Genomic DNA, 19952 nt, shown 5'->3' on the forward strand with positions numbered 1-19952 from the left:
TCTTTCAGCACAGACAGTAATAATTGCCATGTCATGTCTTATGAATGGATACGGCCGCCGTATCATCACTTGTTTATCAGAAGCTTCCTGGCAAAGCTCCATAGAAAGTAAAAAAGAAATGGTGCGCAGAAGACTTAGGACCTTCAACCTCAATGACATAAATACTTAAGTCAAGTACCATAAATTGAGGATATCTTTACTAACTTTGGGTGCCTTTTGCTGAGTTTTTCAATGTTCTACATTAAAGTCTGATGTTTTCTTGCCCCTCAGGAATAACCAATGAGCTGTTACAAGGTATCCGCTTGCCGCAATGGACTTGAAATCTCGTTTCATGGTTGAGATAGCGGTGAGCTTATCGTTCTTTCATATGCGAAATATTGTGCCCAAGTCACTGATGATGTCTTGATGGCGCTTCTTGGATCATTTGTTCACAGTCAGACATGGCAACAAATGTTCACAAACAGTTTTTCACTCTGATCAATCTTTTGTTTCCAAGGCCTAAGTGTCAGTGAATAGTAAAGCACTATTAATTGCCTTGTGAACTCTCTCTGTGACATGAGGTTTGTCTTGCTGACTTGCATGTCTTCCCTTGACCTTGAGACTCGTGACGTCGATCACGTGAGAACCCCATTCTCATTCGCGCCCGCTTACGTATCGATATCATCAAACAATCTCCGTTAGTCTAGACTAACTCTAACTAACCGCCAGCGCTTCCCAAACTCAAAATGGATCGCCTCTCGACTGAGCTCCTCTCCATGATCGCAGCGGAGGCTGCTGCGTGTGGACCGCAAATTGACATCAACACCGTCTTCGACGTCTGGGACTCTAATGACACGTTGAAGACCCCCCGGACGTTATCTCGACACAATTCCCTTGCCCCATACGCCGCCGTCTCACACAATTGGCAGCTCGCCTTTGAGCCGTTCACTTTCCATACCCTTGTCATCTCGCCCAAGAGGCTGATTGAAGCGGCACAGCACGGGTATCTCACTGAACGGCGCCTGGGGTATGTTCGCTTCATCGCTGTTCTCATCGCCTTTCCCCTTCCGCGACCATGGGATACTCCCATCATTTTCCCTCCTGGACTTGATGTAAGAGGGGACTTTTTGAGAGCTAGAGATGATGCAGGCTATGTCTCATCTGAGGATGAGTTCGAAGAACATGAAGGCGATGGCGATGGGGACTATGTCACTAGCGTGATTGACTTTCCCCACCCGAGAGACAGAGGCTACGATAGAGTGTTCGCCAAGATCATGAGAATCCTCTTCAACGCCCTCAAATTGGCTCCTGTCCACGAGAATCAGGAACCGTACATCGATATACGGTTCGGATTCCCAATCCCCCGGGAATTTGGACTGAGTCGGATGTCCAGCCCTGAAGAGATGGAAGCAAATACCCTAGAGGGTCCCTGGCTTACAACTATCTATTTTGATATGAACCACAACGGCGAGGAACTACCAGAATTACCGTCCATAGCTTCGTGCAGTTTTGAACTCGTCTCATGGAGTTTATGCTTCGAACCTCACACGGCATGCATCCTTGCAAGCAAGATGCCACATCTGAAGAAGCTCAAACTTCACCTCAGCGATAGAGAATTGAAAGACCCAGGTCTCAGGATTGATATGAGAAAGAGTAAGATCTCCGTGGACTGCAAACCTGAGTCGCTGACAGTTCTGTAGAGCTCGCAAGTTCGTTGTCTATCTTGCCGCGAGGCATCTACGACTTCAATTTTCATTATTCACGAGGTATACCACGGGATCATGCACACATACCCACCAGTATACTAGATCCAGACGAAAACTGCGATCACCTCAGCCAAGCTCTCTTCAACTTCTCGCAGCGAGAGAACATTACGCGATTCTCGGCCGAGGGCAGTTTCGAACTGAGTGTAATGGGCCCATCAGAAGAAGCTCTGTCTAGCTGTCCAGGCTGGTCCAAACTCGAAACCTACAAGATCGGGTTTCTCGCCATCGCCCCCACTGGAAAGTGGCTTGCGGTGCCCTATAAGGACGGTCCGAACACTGACATCTTCAAAACCAAACGATGGGGCCCACCGAGTGGGCGGCCGCGAGGTTATTACTCAAATTTCAACGTCAATGAATTCAGAGGTCCGATTGATCCAGACTATGCACACGAACTCCTCTGTGCAGCCGGGCAGGCAGCTTCTCATATGCCCAGGCTACAACGAATGGTCATCAATGTCGGAGTGATCGGGAGCTACAGGGTCTCTTACGACAGCGCCTCTTACAACAGCGCCAAAGTCGAGCCGTGTATGAGAATCGTCGGAAAGAAGCTGCAGCCGCCGGAGGAAGACATGCTTCGAATTTGGCGTCGCGTAGCGTGTGAGCACGATCATAAGCTTGTCCTTCGCTGGAAGGACACAGCCAGGATAAAAACGAGAATCGAGGATTTTGAATAATTTGGTCATGAGGCTTTTTGTATTACGATCGTAAATGATATATATGAGAATCAATGGGTATCAATGTTGCTAGTCGGGTCCCGTTTTCCCCCCTGGTAAATGAACTGTCCTTAATCCTGAACTCCTCCCAATGATATGATATGCCGAATTGCAAATGAGGCAATTCTGTTCAATTCGAGGTCGCTCTGCGCCTCTTTCTGGGCGGCGTCATCCTCGTAGATTGTAAGTGGTTGGTCCCAAGACCATGTTGTATGTAGCCAGGTCATCACTGAGATGGGTCAGAAGACGCAATGCCAACTCCAACTCAGGCGCCCTATGACGAATGGCGAGATGGGTGAAACGACACGGCTAAAGTTATTTATTGCCGTGGTGGCTTTGTGGCGCTGTTAGCTTACGGCAGCCTCAGTGTCGGGTGATGGCTTCGGCATTTGCAGTTGAGTTGGGGAACTCGTAACAGCGGTGAGGGTCGTGCTTCAGTGGCTGTTTGAAGAGCTTACAGAGGCGTCGTAGTTGTAGATTGTGTGTGGGGTGAGTAATCGTCCTGCGATGCGTTAGAATTGAAAGGCGAGACAAGGGAGAGTTACTTACAGTAGTCGAGAAAGTTTAATGGGCTGGCCTTTTGGTGACGACCTCCCGACTGTGACGATGCGTTGGTACTGTACTTTTGTACGTGGTTCATCTGAATCGGGGCGACATTTGATTGAAAGGGAACGTCGCTCCCTGTCCGCGTGGAGGAATTTCGTCCGATTGATTGACATTCGACGTTTGAAGGATCTGGCGGTGGGGTTTCGGGTTCGCCGACGATGTGCATGCAATTGCAATCACTGTGCTGGACGAGTAGCAACAATTTGTTGAGCACTACGAACTCCATTTTTAGTTTGATGCTGTACACGACGGGTTTGTAGGTTGTTTGGATGTTGAAGTGGCTCATGTACTGCGTGACGATGAGGCTGATGTCGAGGAGGATGACGAGGATGTTGACGACGATGAGGTATCGCATGATCTTGCGCTCCATCTTCTTGCGCACGGCAAAGATCGGTTTAAGGCCCCGCGACGTTTCCCATATGTAGAGACCAGAAATGATTGTTTCTTGGATGCAGAAGCCGGCGAGTTGGATGCGCTCGTAGACGTTGAAGGCGCCGATGTAGTGGGCGGAGTGTTTGGTGTTGCTTCCAAGGAAGAGGACCGTCGTCGGGACATGTAATATGAAGAAGTTGATGATGATCATGTATAAAACCCATCGCGTCTTCGACTTATCGTCAACGATGAGATGTAGTCGAGAATACAGCACGACAGATTGACCGGTGACCATCCCATACCAGCCCACGCACGTCAAAACGCAGAGCAAGAAATTGGGCCCCAAGCTGTAGTACCTCAACATGACAACGATGCTGTGCAGCAATATCCCCAGGGTCGCTACCATCATGCTCCAGAAATAGAGACCATCGTGCCGTTTGAAGCGACTCAGTAGCGAGATGAGGATCTCGAGACAGTTGTAGCACGCTATGGCGAAGAGGCCCGCGATGGCCATGTTGACCGGCAACGACACGGCAATGGGCCCCGTCTGGCCTGTCTCCCCAGACTGAGCGGCCATGATTTCGGCGGTTCCGACGGACGTACGACGGTCATTAAGGAGAGGTAGGTTTAGATTGACGTTGGTGCGGGTGCATCGTGAACAGTTGGCAGCTCTTGGCGAAGGAGGAGAAGAAGAAGAAGAAAGGCAGAGACAGAAGAGCAGAGCTTAGCAGGCTTGGGTGCAACGTTAATATGGATGGGATGGATTCCCCGTGTCGATCTGGCGCGTCATCTTTTTGTGTATGAGTGGCCTTGCTTCATTAATACGAATAACCTGTCCAGTTAATCGTCATCAGCCCCCCCTGCATGGGGGGGACGCCAGGCCAGTCCATCCCATGCGAACGGACCCAAAATTGATGCTTCAAGGATGTAACCGCTAAAAGCTCAAGCGTAAGCCTGGACATGATTCAAGGCCCGCAGACGTTAGGCCAGGCCAGGCCAGTCAGTCTTTCATGTCTCAGCCATCAAACATGTGCTCGTGGCTTAGGGAACAAGGTTAGCAACGATCAATTGGTTGGGTTGGCTGGGTCATACGTTAACGAAGAGCGGAAAGACAAGACAAAACTCGGCCAGTCCCAAGCCTCAACTGTCCCAATCCAATTGACATGGGGCTGATTTGCCAATGAAACAAAGACAAGACAGAACACGGACACACCCATCCACTCCGTTGGGCCGGTAAAAGTCTAACCAGGGTCCCAGGGAGGGCTGGGAGGGTTTATCGACGCGCCAACCGCGTTGGGTAAAAAACTCCCTGACACCCCCATGAAATAATCTTTATATAATTATAACCCTTTGTCCAAGGCGTCGCGAAGTATGTGAGCTGTCAAGTCGTGACATTCTACCAGTTTGAGTCCGGAAGCTGGGGAGAGGTCATCAGGAGAAAGCAATGTCACCAGGAGAAATGCTGCAAGGATGAATGACAAGGGGACCAGTATTTAGAGTTTATGTACATCTAATGCAAAACCACGAAATAGCATCGAGTGACAGCCTCAGCCTGCAAACGTCGACTTTGCCTGTATTTCACGTCTCAAATGTCAGGTGCAGAAGCTTAAACAGTCAGATCAAATGTCACAGTCAGTTCATCTCGAGTTAAAGCAGCAAAAAAGTATGTAAATGTCATTGAAGCAAAAAGTCAAAGCGAATGACTCGCGATATGCATGAATTAAGCGTAGGTCACAGAGCAGCGCCCGTAGCTTGAAGCCCTCGGAAAATTCCATGCCCGCCAGTTGATGAATGATCGAGATGCATTGTCAATCAATGCGACGTCAATTTTATGCTCTCGTCGTTGCAGATTGCGCAATGGTAAGTGTTGTCTCAATTGGGAGGGCATCGCAGAACGCCTCTCAGCACTTGCAAGGATGACTACCGAGTTCCGTCTCACGGAACGGAACTACCGAGGCCAAGACTGCATGTTTCTTCAGTGGGAATTGAGGCAATTAAATTGTCAGCTTTTGCTGACAGGTACATGCAGAATCAAGAATTAAGCTTTGGGTTAGTTAGGATGGACTTGTCAGATTTGACTGCCGCATTTTTTCCCTTTCCCTTTGATGCCTAGGATGCCTAAACCCGCTCCAAGGCTAGAGCGTGGCTACGTATTCGCGGTTTTTTAACGTTACGATAAACAATAGACGCCAATCAGTCGGGGATCAGTCAAGCCAGTCGCCGGTTCAGCTCCAGCTCCAGCCCCCACCCCCTGTAACAAGTCAAAGCAGCCCGCAAAACAAGACAGGCCTAAACAATCTCCAACCACGAGCTATTGCCCCTTCGCCTCAAATTAGACCCCCTCAATACACGAAGTACGCTTCAATCAAATCACCTGCCTAACAGCTCATGTGTAGCACATCTGCAAGGGACAATATCACTTTCCCCATTCAGTATCGTTCGTTTCCATGATCTTCCCGGGGCGCGAATCTCACCGGGCGATGCTTCCGGGACGGAGCCTTGGGCACCAAGTGGCCTCGCCTCAGAGCTGAGGGACAAGCCTAATTAGTGGCAAACTTTAAGCACAAGGTTGTTATGCCAAGTTGAGTAACACCGAGATTCTGCATCGACTTGGATCCTTGCAATGACAGCTGTCTCGGGGTTCACGATGCTTGGCGCTGCATCTTCTCTATGATATGATTGTCGCTCTGTTCCCAGGAAAAATCCTGCTCCAATGGCCGGATCAATTGCTCGTGCTGTGGCGATCTTGGCGTAATAGCGGCTTTGAACGGCTCGGGGTGGCTAATCATCCCGGGAGTAAATAGGAGTTTGGGTTGGGCACCATTCTCGTCTTTTCTGATATGCAATACCACGAGTGACTGGGCGATGTTGAGGAATAATGCATTGTCGGCTAAGACACGCCCGGGGTATACGCGGCGCCCAAAGCCGAATGTGTACGTATGCGGATCTTGTTCAGGTTGATTGCCGTCGGTAGACAAGAACCGTTCTGGCTCAAAGCGCATCGGATCTTGGTGGACCTCAGGGTCTTGGACAAAGTACCTATACACTATTAGTCTGAGACCAGATACAGACAAGAAGTATCTACCAGATATTGGGCATAATCAGGGCATCCTTGGGAATAAAGTGTCCTTCAAACACATCATCTTCAGTGCTTGTATGAGGCAGCCCCATAGGGACTACTGGATTCCATCGAAGAACCTCCTTAACTACCGCATTGGCATAAGGAAGAATTGTCCGATCTGAACAATTAGGTAGTCTCTCGTTGCCGATTACGCCGTCAATCTCCTCCTGGGCCTTCTTCTGGACATCAGGGTACAATATCAATGCCAGAAAGAAAAGTGAAATGGAAGAGACAGTCTGCCATCTCAGCCAATGTTCCTCGTAATATCCACCAAGTAACGTACCGTATCAGCCCCAGCAGCGTACAGTGACATCGCTTCCTCAGTCGAATCTTCAATTTCAAGAAGCCGTGAGGCAAACGAGTTATCTTGTTTACCCAAGGCGTGCTGATGCTTGGAAAAAGCATAAGGCATTTCAGTGAGGTCGTCCAGCTCTGAAGACCATTTCTTGGCAAGTCTCTTGAAGTTTGCGCCAGGAACCCAGTCTGGTACGTAGGGCACTGTGAGTTTCAGTGGTTTGCACAAGCAGGGGTTGTGTTTGAGGCGGCTTACATAGGGGCAGTACATCAACTAGGAACGCGCCGGGAACACCGGCTGCTGTTACATTATCCATGGCTTGCCCTGCCATGTTGATGAGGATATTCTCCTTGAACGGCTCGGCTGTATATCCGTAAGCGATTTTCAGAATGACTGAGCCCGCTTCCCTTAGCAATGTTAGCATAGTCCCCTGACTTCTGAGAGTTGAGCAAACCGACGTCCTGATATGGTTCATGAACCTCTCTGGGTCGTCCAAGACATGCAAGAGAAAATGAGCAACTTCAGCTTCTTGTAGTCTGTCATACTTTGCCGCGGCCCTTTTCGATCCGATTATACGAGCCATGTTTTTTCGGTGCGTCCTGAAACGATCGTTGTATGGTGAGAAGCCAAGTGAGTTCTCCCAGCCAACCCTATCTCCGTCAGCAGCTATTCATGATTATAGAGCAAGGGTGGCTCACATTTCACCTGCCATCATAATCTTGGGTCTGGAGGAATGTTGTGCGGATCGTTTATCCAGTAGCTGCGATGCAAGTTTCCAATTATTTATGATGAAGATTGTCTGCCCCATTACCGTGATAGAGCTGATAGGTCCTGGTCGTTGTCAGTAGGTGGCTCGTTGTGTACTCTATTTTGATTGCGGGTCGCACCATAGAGGTCCTTGAACTTCAACTAGTGATGCACCTCAAACACGCCTGGCGGGGGAAGATCGTTCAGATTTCCTATCAAAGGAAGACGTTTCGGCCCCGGGGGAAGAGGAGGTTGCTTAGATACATTGCCATGTATTTGGAGGCCGATATAAATCAGACATCCAAGGGCAAACCCGGCAAAGAAAACCGATGCCTCAAACATGATTGCAATACTCGGGCGGACAATTACAAAAGCATAGTCCAAAGGCAGAAGGAAACGTAGGATACGCATTTCACATATCTTTTCAGCTAACATACATCATATTGAGGGGTTAATCCTGAAGTCTGACAAGAATCTTATCACCTTGCATATGCCTGCAGTATGTTTCCTGCCGAATCATCGACTTTTTATTTCGCAGGTGATTCATGCGGTCAACAATTGGTGATCCAGGCAAGCAATACACTCCACTACTGAATTAAAATCTTGCTTTTCTTGGGAGCTACACCTCAAAAGTTGTTTCTTTATTGTCTGATGATGTTTGTGTTGCTGTTTCGCTCGGAGGAGCACTACCAAATTTGGAATATGGTGCGGTGTTATGTTGACTTTCGCGTGGCCGTACCGGGATGCAGTGGAAAGTAGGGCTTCGTCTCGGATTTAGGCAATAAAGGAATGATGAAACAAGCTTCATTGTATCAAATATATATATGTTATTGTTTCAGTAGAAAGCGCCGCATCAATATTTGGGCATGGTAAGCGGTGTGGCTAATCAAGCAAAGCATTTGCCTCAATCCCTATCTTGGCAGCTTACAACAGGGTCGATAAGCTTTGTGGTAAACATGCAATCAGTCAACTGCCTAGGTTAGTACTCAGAGACCTTCAGCCCGACTTTCTAGTTCATAATTAATAGTAAATATGTCCAATACTCACCAAAACGCCAAGCCATGCTGCCTGTACGCTTCAACCACTCACGATCCTAAGCGGGAGCCAGACGGGGATACTTATCCACTTCACTACTTAGGCAGCTCCATAAGCGCTAGGCGAGGCTGGCAAAAAGAATGCAACATTTAAGGCGCAAAGAGCTGTCGAAGTAAACGTGGCCTGCTTGCTGTATCAACTCTTGTCAATCGCCATGCCTTCAAACCCAACACTAGATACTCTGCCCAGTGAGACTCAACTCCAGATCTTTTCTCAAATCGCAGCCCACGACCTAAGCACAATTGCTCGAACCTCGAAACGCCTCAACCAAATTGCAACACCACTTCTCTGGAATGATATTGAACTCCATGAAGAAGGTTACCATGAGTCCAGACATGAGCTCAAAGTCCCTGCCCCAGCGAGAGATCCAGCGCGTCGGCCTTATCATCTCAAGCAGAAATGGGGAAACGGGCAAGGCGCGCGTATGAAAGCCTCTCAGTTCTTCGAGATACTGCAAATGATGTACAAGGAGAACCCGGATCGGTTGCAGCAAATCACTCCCCGTGTGAGGCATCTGTGTACCGTGATTGATCCTTCATGGAGACCTGTGAATGAGGAGGATGATTCCGTCGATGCTGAGGCCATTCAAGTCTGGCATCTTTTGCCGTATTTCTCAAGCCTGGAAACCTTGGAATTATACGGAGACTACTACGACTCTCAAGAGGTCGAGGAGCAGGTTTCTAAAATTCTTGGGTCTCCTCCAAAACTTCGATTTCTCAAGCTCTCGGGCTACATGCCACGAGAAGTGCCAGCATGGCTTCTCAAAGCAGGAGATACTTTGGAGCGCCTAGAACTCGATATGTTGGACCGCCCCATCTCAACGTATCTATCTAATGATCCTCATTTTACTCCTCTTCCATGCGAGAAGATAAATACAGACGATGGAGATGCTTCTGAATCAGACTACGGAAGTCTGGCTGACGACATGATCATCCCTCGACCCCTGGGGAACATTTTCACAGACTATGGTGACTGCAAGTTGAAGTTGCCGAAACTAAAGCATTTGTTTCTTGGTCAGCCAGCAGAATCATGTCACACAAATGATTTCGCAACATATAGCTGGTCAAAGCGCGCAGAGTCAGCTTGCTATGACGATTGGCTTAGAATTCTAGAGGCTTCAATAAAAACACTTGAGACTTTGGTGCTGGAGCAGAGACCATCGGCTGATTTAATTGAAGGTGATAGTTACAGCGAAGACATGTGGATAGAGGAAAGGGCATGGTCTCATGCAAGTGAAATACTTCTTGACATGGTGGAAACAGTTATCTCTTCTGAAACGAATCAGCTACCCTTAAAGCAGGTATATCTATATAGTTTTTTTTTTTTTTTTTTTTTTTTTTTTTTTTTTTTTTTTTTTTTTTTTTTTTTTTTTTTTTTTTAGTTACTATTAGCCTTATTTAGGGCTATTAAGCTTTTAACTTTATAAATAGAGGCTTAAATAGTAAGGCCCTTATAGTAAGCTAGAATTATAGAAGTTAATATTAGTTAAGGTTTATTTACTTTAAGTAATGTAATTACTACCTTAACTAAATAGTATAAGTACTGCCTATAGGTCTACCTTTAGTAGCTATATTAACCTTCTTCCTTTATATTACGACCTAACACATTCTAACGCATATATAAACATACCCTACCTTTTTCTCCTAATTAAAAACTACCTACCCTATATAAATTAAATATATGCCATTTAACTTATAGAATTAACTATTATAAATAAATTAAACCTACTCTATTTAACTTATATAATAAGACAAATAGAATCAAATAGACTCTATTTAACTTATATATTACCTAAGTATATATATACATTTATTTAGCAGTAAATAGAACTTAGCTTACTAGCTATTAATAATACTTCTTTACTTTAATAAGCCTAACCTATACTATTAACTATTAAAAGATATAATACCTTAATATACTTAATATAAATACTTTATATATTCTATAAATATAAACCTAATATAGACTAGTTTACCTATTTAAAAACCTTAACTATTATATATTAATAGCTCTTATTTAAAATATATTATGTTTATATTAAGTAATATTATACTATTAAAATATCTAGTAATATTACCTTAATACTTCCTTATATTAAAGAACTACCTAGTATAATAAAAATAATAGCTAAAATCTATTAATTATAAAACACTATTTACAATCTATAGAATTAGGTTAATAACTAGGAGACTCCTTTAGTAATTAATAATAATATTAACTTTTAGGGAAGAAGAGATATTAGAGAAGCTCTTAAGCTACCTAAACTAGAACTATTTAAAGGATAAGCTATAGATATAATCCTATTCTTAACTTAAATAAAAAGATACTTCTATATATTCCTAACTAAGCTAGACACTACTACTAAAAAAGTACTCTTTACTATACTATTAATTTAAAGAAATACTAAAGATTAGTTTAAACCTATTTTTAGAGACTTCCTAGAGAATATAAAAATTATATAAAATTAAGAGATTTAGAATATCTTTATTAACTAAAATAATTTTAAAAGTATACTTAAAAATAACTTTAAAGTAGTTAATAAAGAATAATAAGTAGCTACTAAAATTATAATACTTAAGTAGACTTACTTATATACTGCCTATTTTACTAAATTCTAATAACTTGCTTTTAAGACTTAGTAAGATAATAAAGCCCTTATAAAAGTCTATTATAAAGAGTTAAAAGAAGAAATTAAAAATAAATTATATAAGGTAGACTAACTAAATAATATTATAGAGTATATTATTATAGTAATTAAAATTAATAAAAGATAGTATAAATATAGGAAAGAGAGAGTAAATAAAACAGGGAAAGTAAGTAACTATAACCTATATTACCCTAATTAGCAATAAAATAATAATTAGGATAACTCTTATAATCAGGGATAATAGTAAGGAGGCTACTATAATAATACCTTATATAGAATATACTTAAGACCTATATCCTTAGGAGTTACTTAGCTAGGTAATAACTAATATAAGCTATAAAATATATCTAAATATAAATACTATAATTATAATTAGCTTAGATATATAGTATAATAATACCTAGAACTATAAAAGCCTAAAAACTTTAACTAAAGTAAGTAAGCCTTAAGACTAACCTAATAATAAAGACCCTAAATAGCCTAAAGAACCTAGATATTAGAAATAATATAAAGTATATATAATATAGCAGAAACCACTGCTTTATATAAAGATAATATATTAAAAGATAGATAGAATCTAAATAAAGAAAGCTCTATTAAGGAACTATAAAACCAGTTCCCTATATATAAAGATACTAAAGCAGGAAATATACCTTAGATTCTAATACTATATAAGACTAAGTTAAATAAATACTATAAAGAAAAGAGAAAAGACCTAGCTTATAAGGAAAAAGAAAAAAGAAAGTAGTAGGAAATCTATAAAAAATAGAAAGAAGAAAAACTTATAGAATTACAAGTTTTAGGAATAATAAGATAAAAAAGCCTAGCTACCCTTAAAAAAGATAAGTAAAAGGAAATCTTATAAACTATTAATAATATTTTAATAAGAACTATACTTTAAGCTATAAAAGAAGTATAAAAAATAGAATATAAAGTAAAAGACTAATTTTACTTATAATAATATAAGAATAATTAAAGTATAGGATATAAAGGAGGCATAGCTAGATAGGCAGTATAATACCTCTGTTATAAAGATAAGGAAATTTAATAAAAATAGACTAAAAAGTATAAATCGCTTTATAAAGGAAATAAGACTAGAAAAATATATTTAAGCTATAAAGATTTCTATATATAGGGAGCTAGAGAATATAAAGATATTAATATAATTAGCTTAATACTAATTAAAGTATATTATATTAATAATGCTATAAATCTATAATATAGGGAAGAAGAGTTTAACCCTTAAGATAATATATAAATATTACTAATATATAAATAGTATTAAAATATTTCCTAAGTCTTATATAGGAATTACTAGTGTGATATATATAAATAAGAAAAACTTAATAATAATTATTTCCTAGTTATAATTTCTAAAACCCTTAATAATAACTTATACTTTAGAAAAGAAATAAAAAGATATTTACCCTTTATATAATATAATAATCTTAAAATACTAAAACTATAGTTTAGTATAGCTTATTACTAATAAATCTATAAAAATAAAGATCTACTTAATAGGATTAAATAGTTATAATATATAATTAAAAAAGCAGAAAAAGAATTTAAGAAAATAACCTAAAGAAAATATACAGAAAGAAAAGCAAAAATCTAAAAATAAGAGAAAGAATACTAATAAAAAAACAAAAATAGATAGTATAATTATCTACTTAAAGAACTATCAGTTAATAACACTACCTTAAAAAGTATAGAAAAACTCTAAGGATAATAGGAAGTAGATAGATTATACTTAAAAGAAGAAAAAGCTAAAAATTAGGCTTTCTATATAAATAAAAAATGCTAGCAAGAAATAAAAGAATATAAGAAATAGTAAAAAAGAACCTGTAAATAAGTACTTAAGTATCTCATAGAAAACCTAGAAATACTAGCAACTAGTAAGTTAAGTAATAATAATAAATACTACTAAAGACTTAACTATAAAAAAGAAAACTGTAAACTATAATACTTAACTATAATAGGAAGAGAAATATAGTTTATTAAAAAATAAGAACTAAACTTAAATAAATAAAAAAGGGATTTAAAATAATTTAAAGAATTAAAAGAATATTTCTAGAAATAATTATTTAATAAAAAGTTTATAAATAACTATACTAATAGTAAAAGATATTATAATAGTAAGTGTAAAAAGAATTACTATAGTATCTTAGAAAAAGTCATATACTATCTATAACTAGGCTATAGATAGGCTAAAACTATAGATAAGAATAACTTAGAATAATAAATATGCTAAGAGTATTATATATAGTAAATTTAATAGATAGCTTAATACTATAAGTTTAAATTAAAGAGAGATAGCTAAATACTTAGATTAACTATAAAGTAAGAAAGAACTTTATTAACCTAAAAATAGTTATAGAACTATAACTACTTTAAAAGAAAAAATTATTACTTTACTTACTAGTTAATGTAAAAGGATAGCTCTTTAATTATAATAATAGTATTATAAATTAAAAGATTAATTATTTTAAGATAATTACTAAAAGATAAAGCTAATAAGTAGATTTTAATATTATATCTCTAGGAAAGGATATATATATTATTTTAAGTATACTATAGCTTATATAAGAAAATCTATTTATTAACTAAAGGATAGGCTAGGTTATATTTCCTAGTAACCCTAATAGTAAAAAAGAAATAATTATAATAAATAATAAAAGATCTTAAACCCTAATTAGAGAGGATAGTATAAGTAAGTATAGAATAGAGTATCTATTACCTTTAAAAGGAGTATAATATAAGTATAAAAAAGGTATAAGAAATAAAATAGAAATCCTAAGTATCCTTAAATAATAAGACCTAAGAAAAGAAAAAATAAATATAAAATTAAGCTAGGATAGACTTAAGAATATCCTAAAATAATATTAAATCTATAATAAACTATTTAAAGAAAAACTAGAAATAGGAGTCCCTGAATATAATAAATAGAACTATAAAATTAATCTTATAGATAATAACTTATTATTTTAGAAACTCTATATATTTAATTAGAGAGAGCTATAAGTTTAGAAAGAATATATTAATAAGATACTAAAAAAGGGCTATATTAAGGAATCTAGTTTATTAATAGTATTAGTAATATTCTTTATACTTAAAAAGAATAGAAAAGATAGACTAGTTATTAACTATAAATAAGTTAATGTATATACTATTAAAGACTAAACTTTACTTCTACTTATTATAGAACTAAAGGATTAACTATAAAATAAAAAGATCTTTATAGCTTTAGACCTTAAAAGAGTATATAACTTTATCTATATTAGGAAAAGAGATAAATAAAAGATAGCATTTAGGATATAATTTAAACTATTTAAATATATAGTAATACCTTTTAGTCTTATTAATATACTTATAATATTTTAGTAGATAATTAATAGTATATTTTAATAATACCTTAATATCTTTATAGTATATTACTTAGATAATATCTTAATCTTTTTAAATAATAAAAAAGAATATATAGAATATGTCTATAAGGTTTTAAAAATATTATAGGATATTAAGCTACTAGTTAAGCTAGAAAAGAGTTACTTTTATATTATAGAAGTAGATTTCTTAAGATATATTATCTTACTTAATAAAATTAGGATAAAACTAAAGAAAATTATAGTAATAGCAGAATAGAAAGAACCTTATAATATTAAAGAAATATAGGCCTTCCTAAAAGCAGCTAACTATTACTAGTAATTTATTAAAAGGTTTAGTAAAGTTATTAACTTACTAATAGAACTTATAAAAAAAGATAAGAAATTTAAATAAGATAATAAAGTATAAAAGGCCTTTAATTAACTTAAAGTAGTAATAACTAGTAAACTAGTCTTAATTATATTTAATCTAGAAAAAGAAATTAAATTAAAAATAGATATATTAAATTTTATATTAAGAGGATAAATAGGCTAATAAGATAATATAGGGAAACTATACCCTATTATATTCTACTTATATAAATTATATAAAGCAGAACTTAACTACCTAGTTTATAATAAGAAATTCTTAATAATTATTAACTACTTTAAAGAATTTAGATATTACCTTATAGAAAATAAATACTAAATTAAGGTCTATACTAATCATTAGAATATCTCTTACTTTATAATAATATATAAACTTAATAGATAATAGCTATATTATATAAAATACCTATATAAATTTGACTTTATAATTATTTATAGAAAGGGATTAGAAAATAGTAAAGTAGATATAATTAGCTATAGACTAGACTATAATACTAGCATTATAAAAGCAAAAGAATAGATACTAGAGAAAAATAAGAAAAAAGAATTTAAATTTACCCAACAAATGCAGGCACTAGGATAGATATAGACAGTAACTACTAGGGAAATCCTAAGTAAACCTGAAAAATTTATATATAAATTCTACAGATACCTAGTATATAGACACTAGGGAGTAATTAAGACCTTAAAAAGACTTTAATAATATAAATACTAGGTTAAGTAACCTATAATAAAGAAAGTAATTAAATAATATAATATTTATACCAGGATAAAAGTATAAAGATATAAACTATATAAAGAACTATAACTATTACTAGTTATAGAAGCACTATAGAGCTTAATTATAATAGACTTTATTACTAAACTACTATTATTAGAAAAACCCTTAATTAGAATCTTCTATAATAGTATTATAGTTATTATTAAAAGACTTATAAAATTTTTAATCTATATACCCTATAAAGAAGATATAGATACTAAAAAGATAGCTTATATCTTTTATAATAGAATAGTTTAAGAATAAAGACTACCTAAAGAAATCCTTACTAATAGAGGTATAATATTTACTAGCAAGTTTTAATAAGTATTAATAGCCTATTTAAAAGTTAATTACTAACTTATAATAGTATTTAGACCTTAAGTAGATAGATAAATAGAATAAATAAATTAGGTAATAGAATAGTACTTATAGTATTATATTAACTATAAATAAGATAATTAAGTTAAAAAGCTACTATATACCTAATTAGCTTATAATACTACTTATAATAAAAGTACTAAGCTTATACTATTAAACACTAACTTTAGTTATATACTAAAGGCATACTATAATATATAAAAGACTAAAATTATTAACCTTATAGCAATAATTAAAAGCAAGGATCTAAAAAATATATATAATAAACTTTAAATAGAACTTAAGTTTATTAATAAATAGATATAATAATACTATAACTTTAAAAGGTTAAAAGGACTAACCTTTAAGGAAAAAGATATAGTATACCTATCTATAAAAAATATTATAACTAAATAACTAAGCTATAAATTAGATTTTAAGTATATTAAACCTTATAAAATTATTAGGAAGATCTCTAAAAATAACTATAAGCTAAACCTATTAATAAGGGTTAGACTCTATAAGATTTTTTATATTATATTACTTAAATTAGTAGCCAATATAATATATATTAAAATTAGTAATAAACTAGAAGAGATTAATAGACTAGAACTCTATAAAGTAAAAGTAATTAAAGAAATATAAGTAAAAGATAGTAAAAGAAAATACTTAATAAAATAAAAAGATTACTTAAAAAATAAAAATATATAAGAATTACTAAAATACCTTACTAATACCTAGTGACTTTTAAGGAATTTCTATTAACCTTAAGGAAATAAGAATTAGGCATAGAGCTTTAGTTAATAATACTATAGTCTTTTAAAAGCTAGATATTATTAAAGGCAGAAGACTCTATAGCCTAATAATTAAAAGACTCTTAATTCTCTAGCTTTTCTAGCTTATCTAGATCCTTATAACTATAATAGATTATTTTAGTAGCCTTCTTATAAAAATGCTTTTCTTAATAATATAAATACTATAGCTAAGCTAAAGCCTCTTAAAGGTCTGCCTTTACTTACTCCTTTTACTTATCTATACAGTCCTTTTTATATAATATATATATAACTATAAGGTTAGTAAGGAAAAGAAGAAAAAATAGAAAGAACCTATAAGCTTAAGAAGTTATACTACTAAAATTATAATTAGTATATTTCTTAAAGATATAAAAATCGTAATACTATTTACCCTTAAAAACTATATATTAAAGATAATTAGTATAGAAGCAGGCTAAATATTAAGGTATCTTAAAACTGAATTTATAAATTAAATTAAAAATATCTTTATAATAATTAAAGGCTACTTTAAGATAGTTAATATATTTAGAAATATAGCTAGATATATTATTAGTATAAAAAAGTATTTATAGGAGTAAGTTTAGTATAGACTTTTAAATTTTATATTTAGTTACTTATAGGCCTTAAAGATAAGACCTTAAAGAGGGGAGAGATTATATTATAACTTAATATATTTTAATATATATATAAACACACCCTACCTTTTTCTCCTAATCAAGAACTACCTACCCTATATAAGTTAAATATACGCTATTTAACTTATAAAATTAACTATTATAAATAAGTTAAACTTACTCTATTTAACTTATACAATAAGATAAATAGAGTCAAACAGACCCTATTTAACTTATATATTACTTAAGTATATATATATATTTATTTAGTAGTAAATAGAACCTAGCTTACTAGCTATTAATAACACTTCTTTACCTTAATAAGCCTAACCTATACTATTAACTATTAAGAGATATGATACCTTAATATGCTTAGTATAAACGCCTTATATATTCTATAAATATAAACCTAGTATAGACTAGTTTACCTGTTTAGAAACCCTAACCATTACACTTTACTTTTATTAAAAAAATACTAGGCCTAGTATACTTATTATACTTCTAAAATATATTTACTAACTTAACTATTAATTATAGTTATTAATATTAATTATAATTACTAATAAGATATTATATAAAAGCCTAGAGTCTAATTAAGGCTATTATATAACTAATTATAACTTTATTACTATACTTAAATTAATACTAGGCTAGGCTAATAATAAAGATTACTATAAGCTTTATATAATAGTTATAGCTATTAAAAAGAACTTCTTATTATAATAGTTAGGGTTTTTAAATAAGTAAACTAGCTATATTAAGTTTATATTTATAGAATATATAAAGTATTATATTAAGTATATTAAGGTATTATATCTTTTAATAGTTAATAGTATAAGTTAGGCTTATTAAAGTAAAAAAGTATTATTAATAGCTAGTAAGCTAGGTTCTATTTACTACTAAATAAATATTATAACAGTTAGGTCTAACTATATTAAACTAAGCCATGCTTAGGTTTATTATTAGTAGATTATATAAAGCGTAATACTAAGCTTATTAAAGTATTATATCTCTTAATAGTAGATTTAATATATATTAAGCTTAATTAATATAAAGAAGTTTTATTAATAGCTAGTAAGCTAGTATCTATAAAAGTGCTAAAGAGTATATTTTATATACTTATACTAGGTAAGTACTTAATAGTACTTCCTTTAAAGACTAAAATATTAGTTTATTAATCTAAGACTAGGATAGTAAGTCTTTAATCCTATATCTATTAATTAAATTAAATAGACTAAAAAGGAATTATTTAATTATACTATAGTTAGTACTTGTAATAGGGAATTTATAGGGTATATATAATATAACTATAAAAGTTATAATATAATCTCTCCTCTCCCTTAGGTCTTATCCCTAAAACTATACTTATCTTATTATCTATTAATTTTATATCTATAAGTACTAACTTAGACTTCTTTTAATTCTATATATCTTACTAATTATTATATTAGGTTATATCTTAAAAAAAAGATATATAAAAACTTCTAAAGCTGGTACTCTTATGTAATATATTTATAAATTTAGGGATTTTATTATATTATATTTTTATTATTACCGCTAGGGTCTTATATATAAAGTAAAAGATAATAAGTTAAACTATTATAGTAATTATATTAATATAAAAGTAGTTTATAATAGTTCTAGTATTATAATATTCTATAAGTTTTCCTATTTATAATTCTTTTTATTTTCTTTATTAAGTTCCTAGTTTCTTATAATATAAGAGAGTATAAAAAGTTAGAGGAAAATAAAAGGAAAGCTAAAGAGGCTCTTAAGGAGGCTATAGCATATTTAGCCTATATTTATAAAATAAAGCGTTATCTTAAGAAATAAGGTAATAAGTTATTTTCCTATAGTATACAGTCCTTAGAGGAACAGGGTAGTTTTTCTATTAATTAGGTAGAATTAACTGTAGTTTTTAAGGCTTAATCTTACAGAGCTATAGACTTAATTAACTAGAATTCTGTTTTTATAGATATTCCTTTTTCTAATTTTACTAATATTATTAGTAAAAATTCTTTAGGAGTCGCTAGGTATTAATAAGATATTTAGGTAGTTTCTATATATTTTCGTTTTCTAGGTAATTTTTCTATTTTATTAAGTATTCCCTTTAACTATTAATTTTATATATATCTCTAATTACTTTTACTTTATAGATTTCTAGTCTTAAAATTTCTTATAGTTTATTACCTATTTTAACTTATATTATATCTACTGCTAATTTAAGTAATAAAATGTAAAAGATTAGATAGAGCCTAACCTTTAGTAATAAGTCTAGTTTATAATTATTTTCTAAGATTTTTTATAGTACTTTATAGGGTCTAATAAATTTAT

General features: G+C 34.3%; 4 protein-coding genes across 4 annotated transcripts; 2 read left to right on the forward strand and 2 right to left on the reverse strand.

Moving 5' to 3' along the window:
• Positions 1 to 725: 725 nt before the first annotated feature.
• Positions 726 to 2419, forward strand: J7337_011923 (uncharacterized protein; the record flags this gene model as incomplete). Its single annotated transcript, XM_044829456.1, has 2 exons — positions 726 to 1632; positions 1788 to 2419. 2 exons carry the CDS (start codon positions 726 to 728, stop codon positions 2417 to 2419), a joined length of 1539 nt encoding a protein of 512 aa, XP_044676131.1.
• A 580-nt stretch (positions 2420 to 2999) lies between these two features.
• Positions 3000 to 4013, reverse strand: J7337_011924 (uncharacterized protein; the record flags this gene model as incomplete). The annotated part of the gene is made up of 1 exon (XM_044829457.1): positions 3000 to 4013. One exon carries the CDS (start codon positions 4011 to 4013, stop codon positions 3000 to 3002), a length of 1014 nt encoding a protein of 337 aa, XP_044676132.1.
• A 2065-nt stretch (positions 4014 to 6078) lies between these two features.
• On the reverse strand, positions 6079 to 7435 carry J7337_011925 (uncharacterized protein; the record flags this gene model as incomplete). The annotated part of the gene is made up of 4 exons (XM_044829458.1): positions 6079 to 6475; positions 6522 to 6736; positions 6841 to 7055; positions 7108 to 7435. 4 exons carry the CDS (start codon positions 7433 to 7435, stop codon positions 6079 to 6081), a joined length of 1155 nt encoding a protein of 384 aa, XP_044676133.1.
• Positions 7436 to 8848: 1413 nt separating this feature from the next.
• J7337_011926 (uncharacterized protein) lies at positions 8849 to 9806 on the forward strand (the record flags this gene model as incomplete). The annotated part of the gene is made up of 2 exons (XM_044829459.1): positions 8849 to 9707; positions 9754 to 9806. 2 exons carry the CDS (start codon positions 8849 to 8851, stop codon positions 9804 to 9806), a joined length of 912 nt encoding a protein of 303 aa, XP_044676134.1.
• Positions 9807 to 19952: the final 10146 nt, after the last annotated feature.

This window comes from Fusarium musae, chromosome 9, assembly GCF_019915245.1.
Source record: "Fusarium musae strain F31 chromosome 9, whole genome shotgun sequence".
NCBI lineage: Eukaryota > Fungi > Ascomycota > Sordariomycetes > Hypocreales > Nectriaceae > Fusarium > Fusarium musae.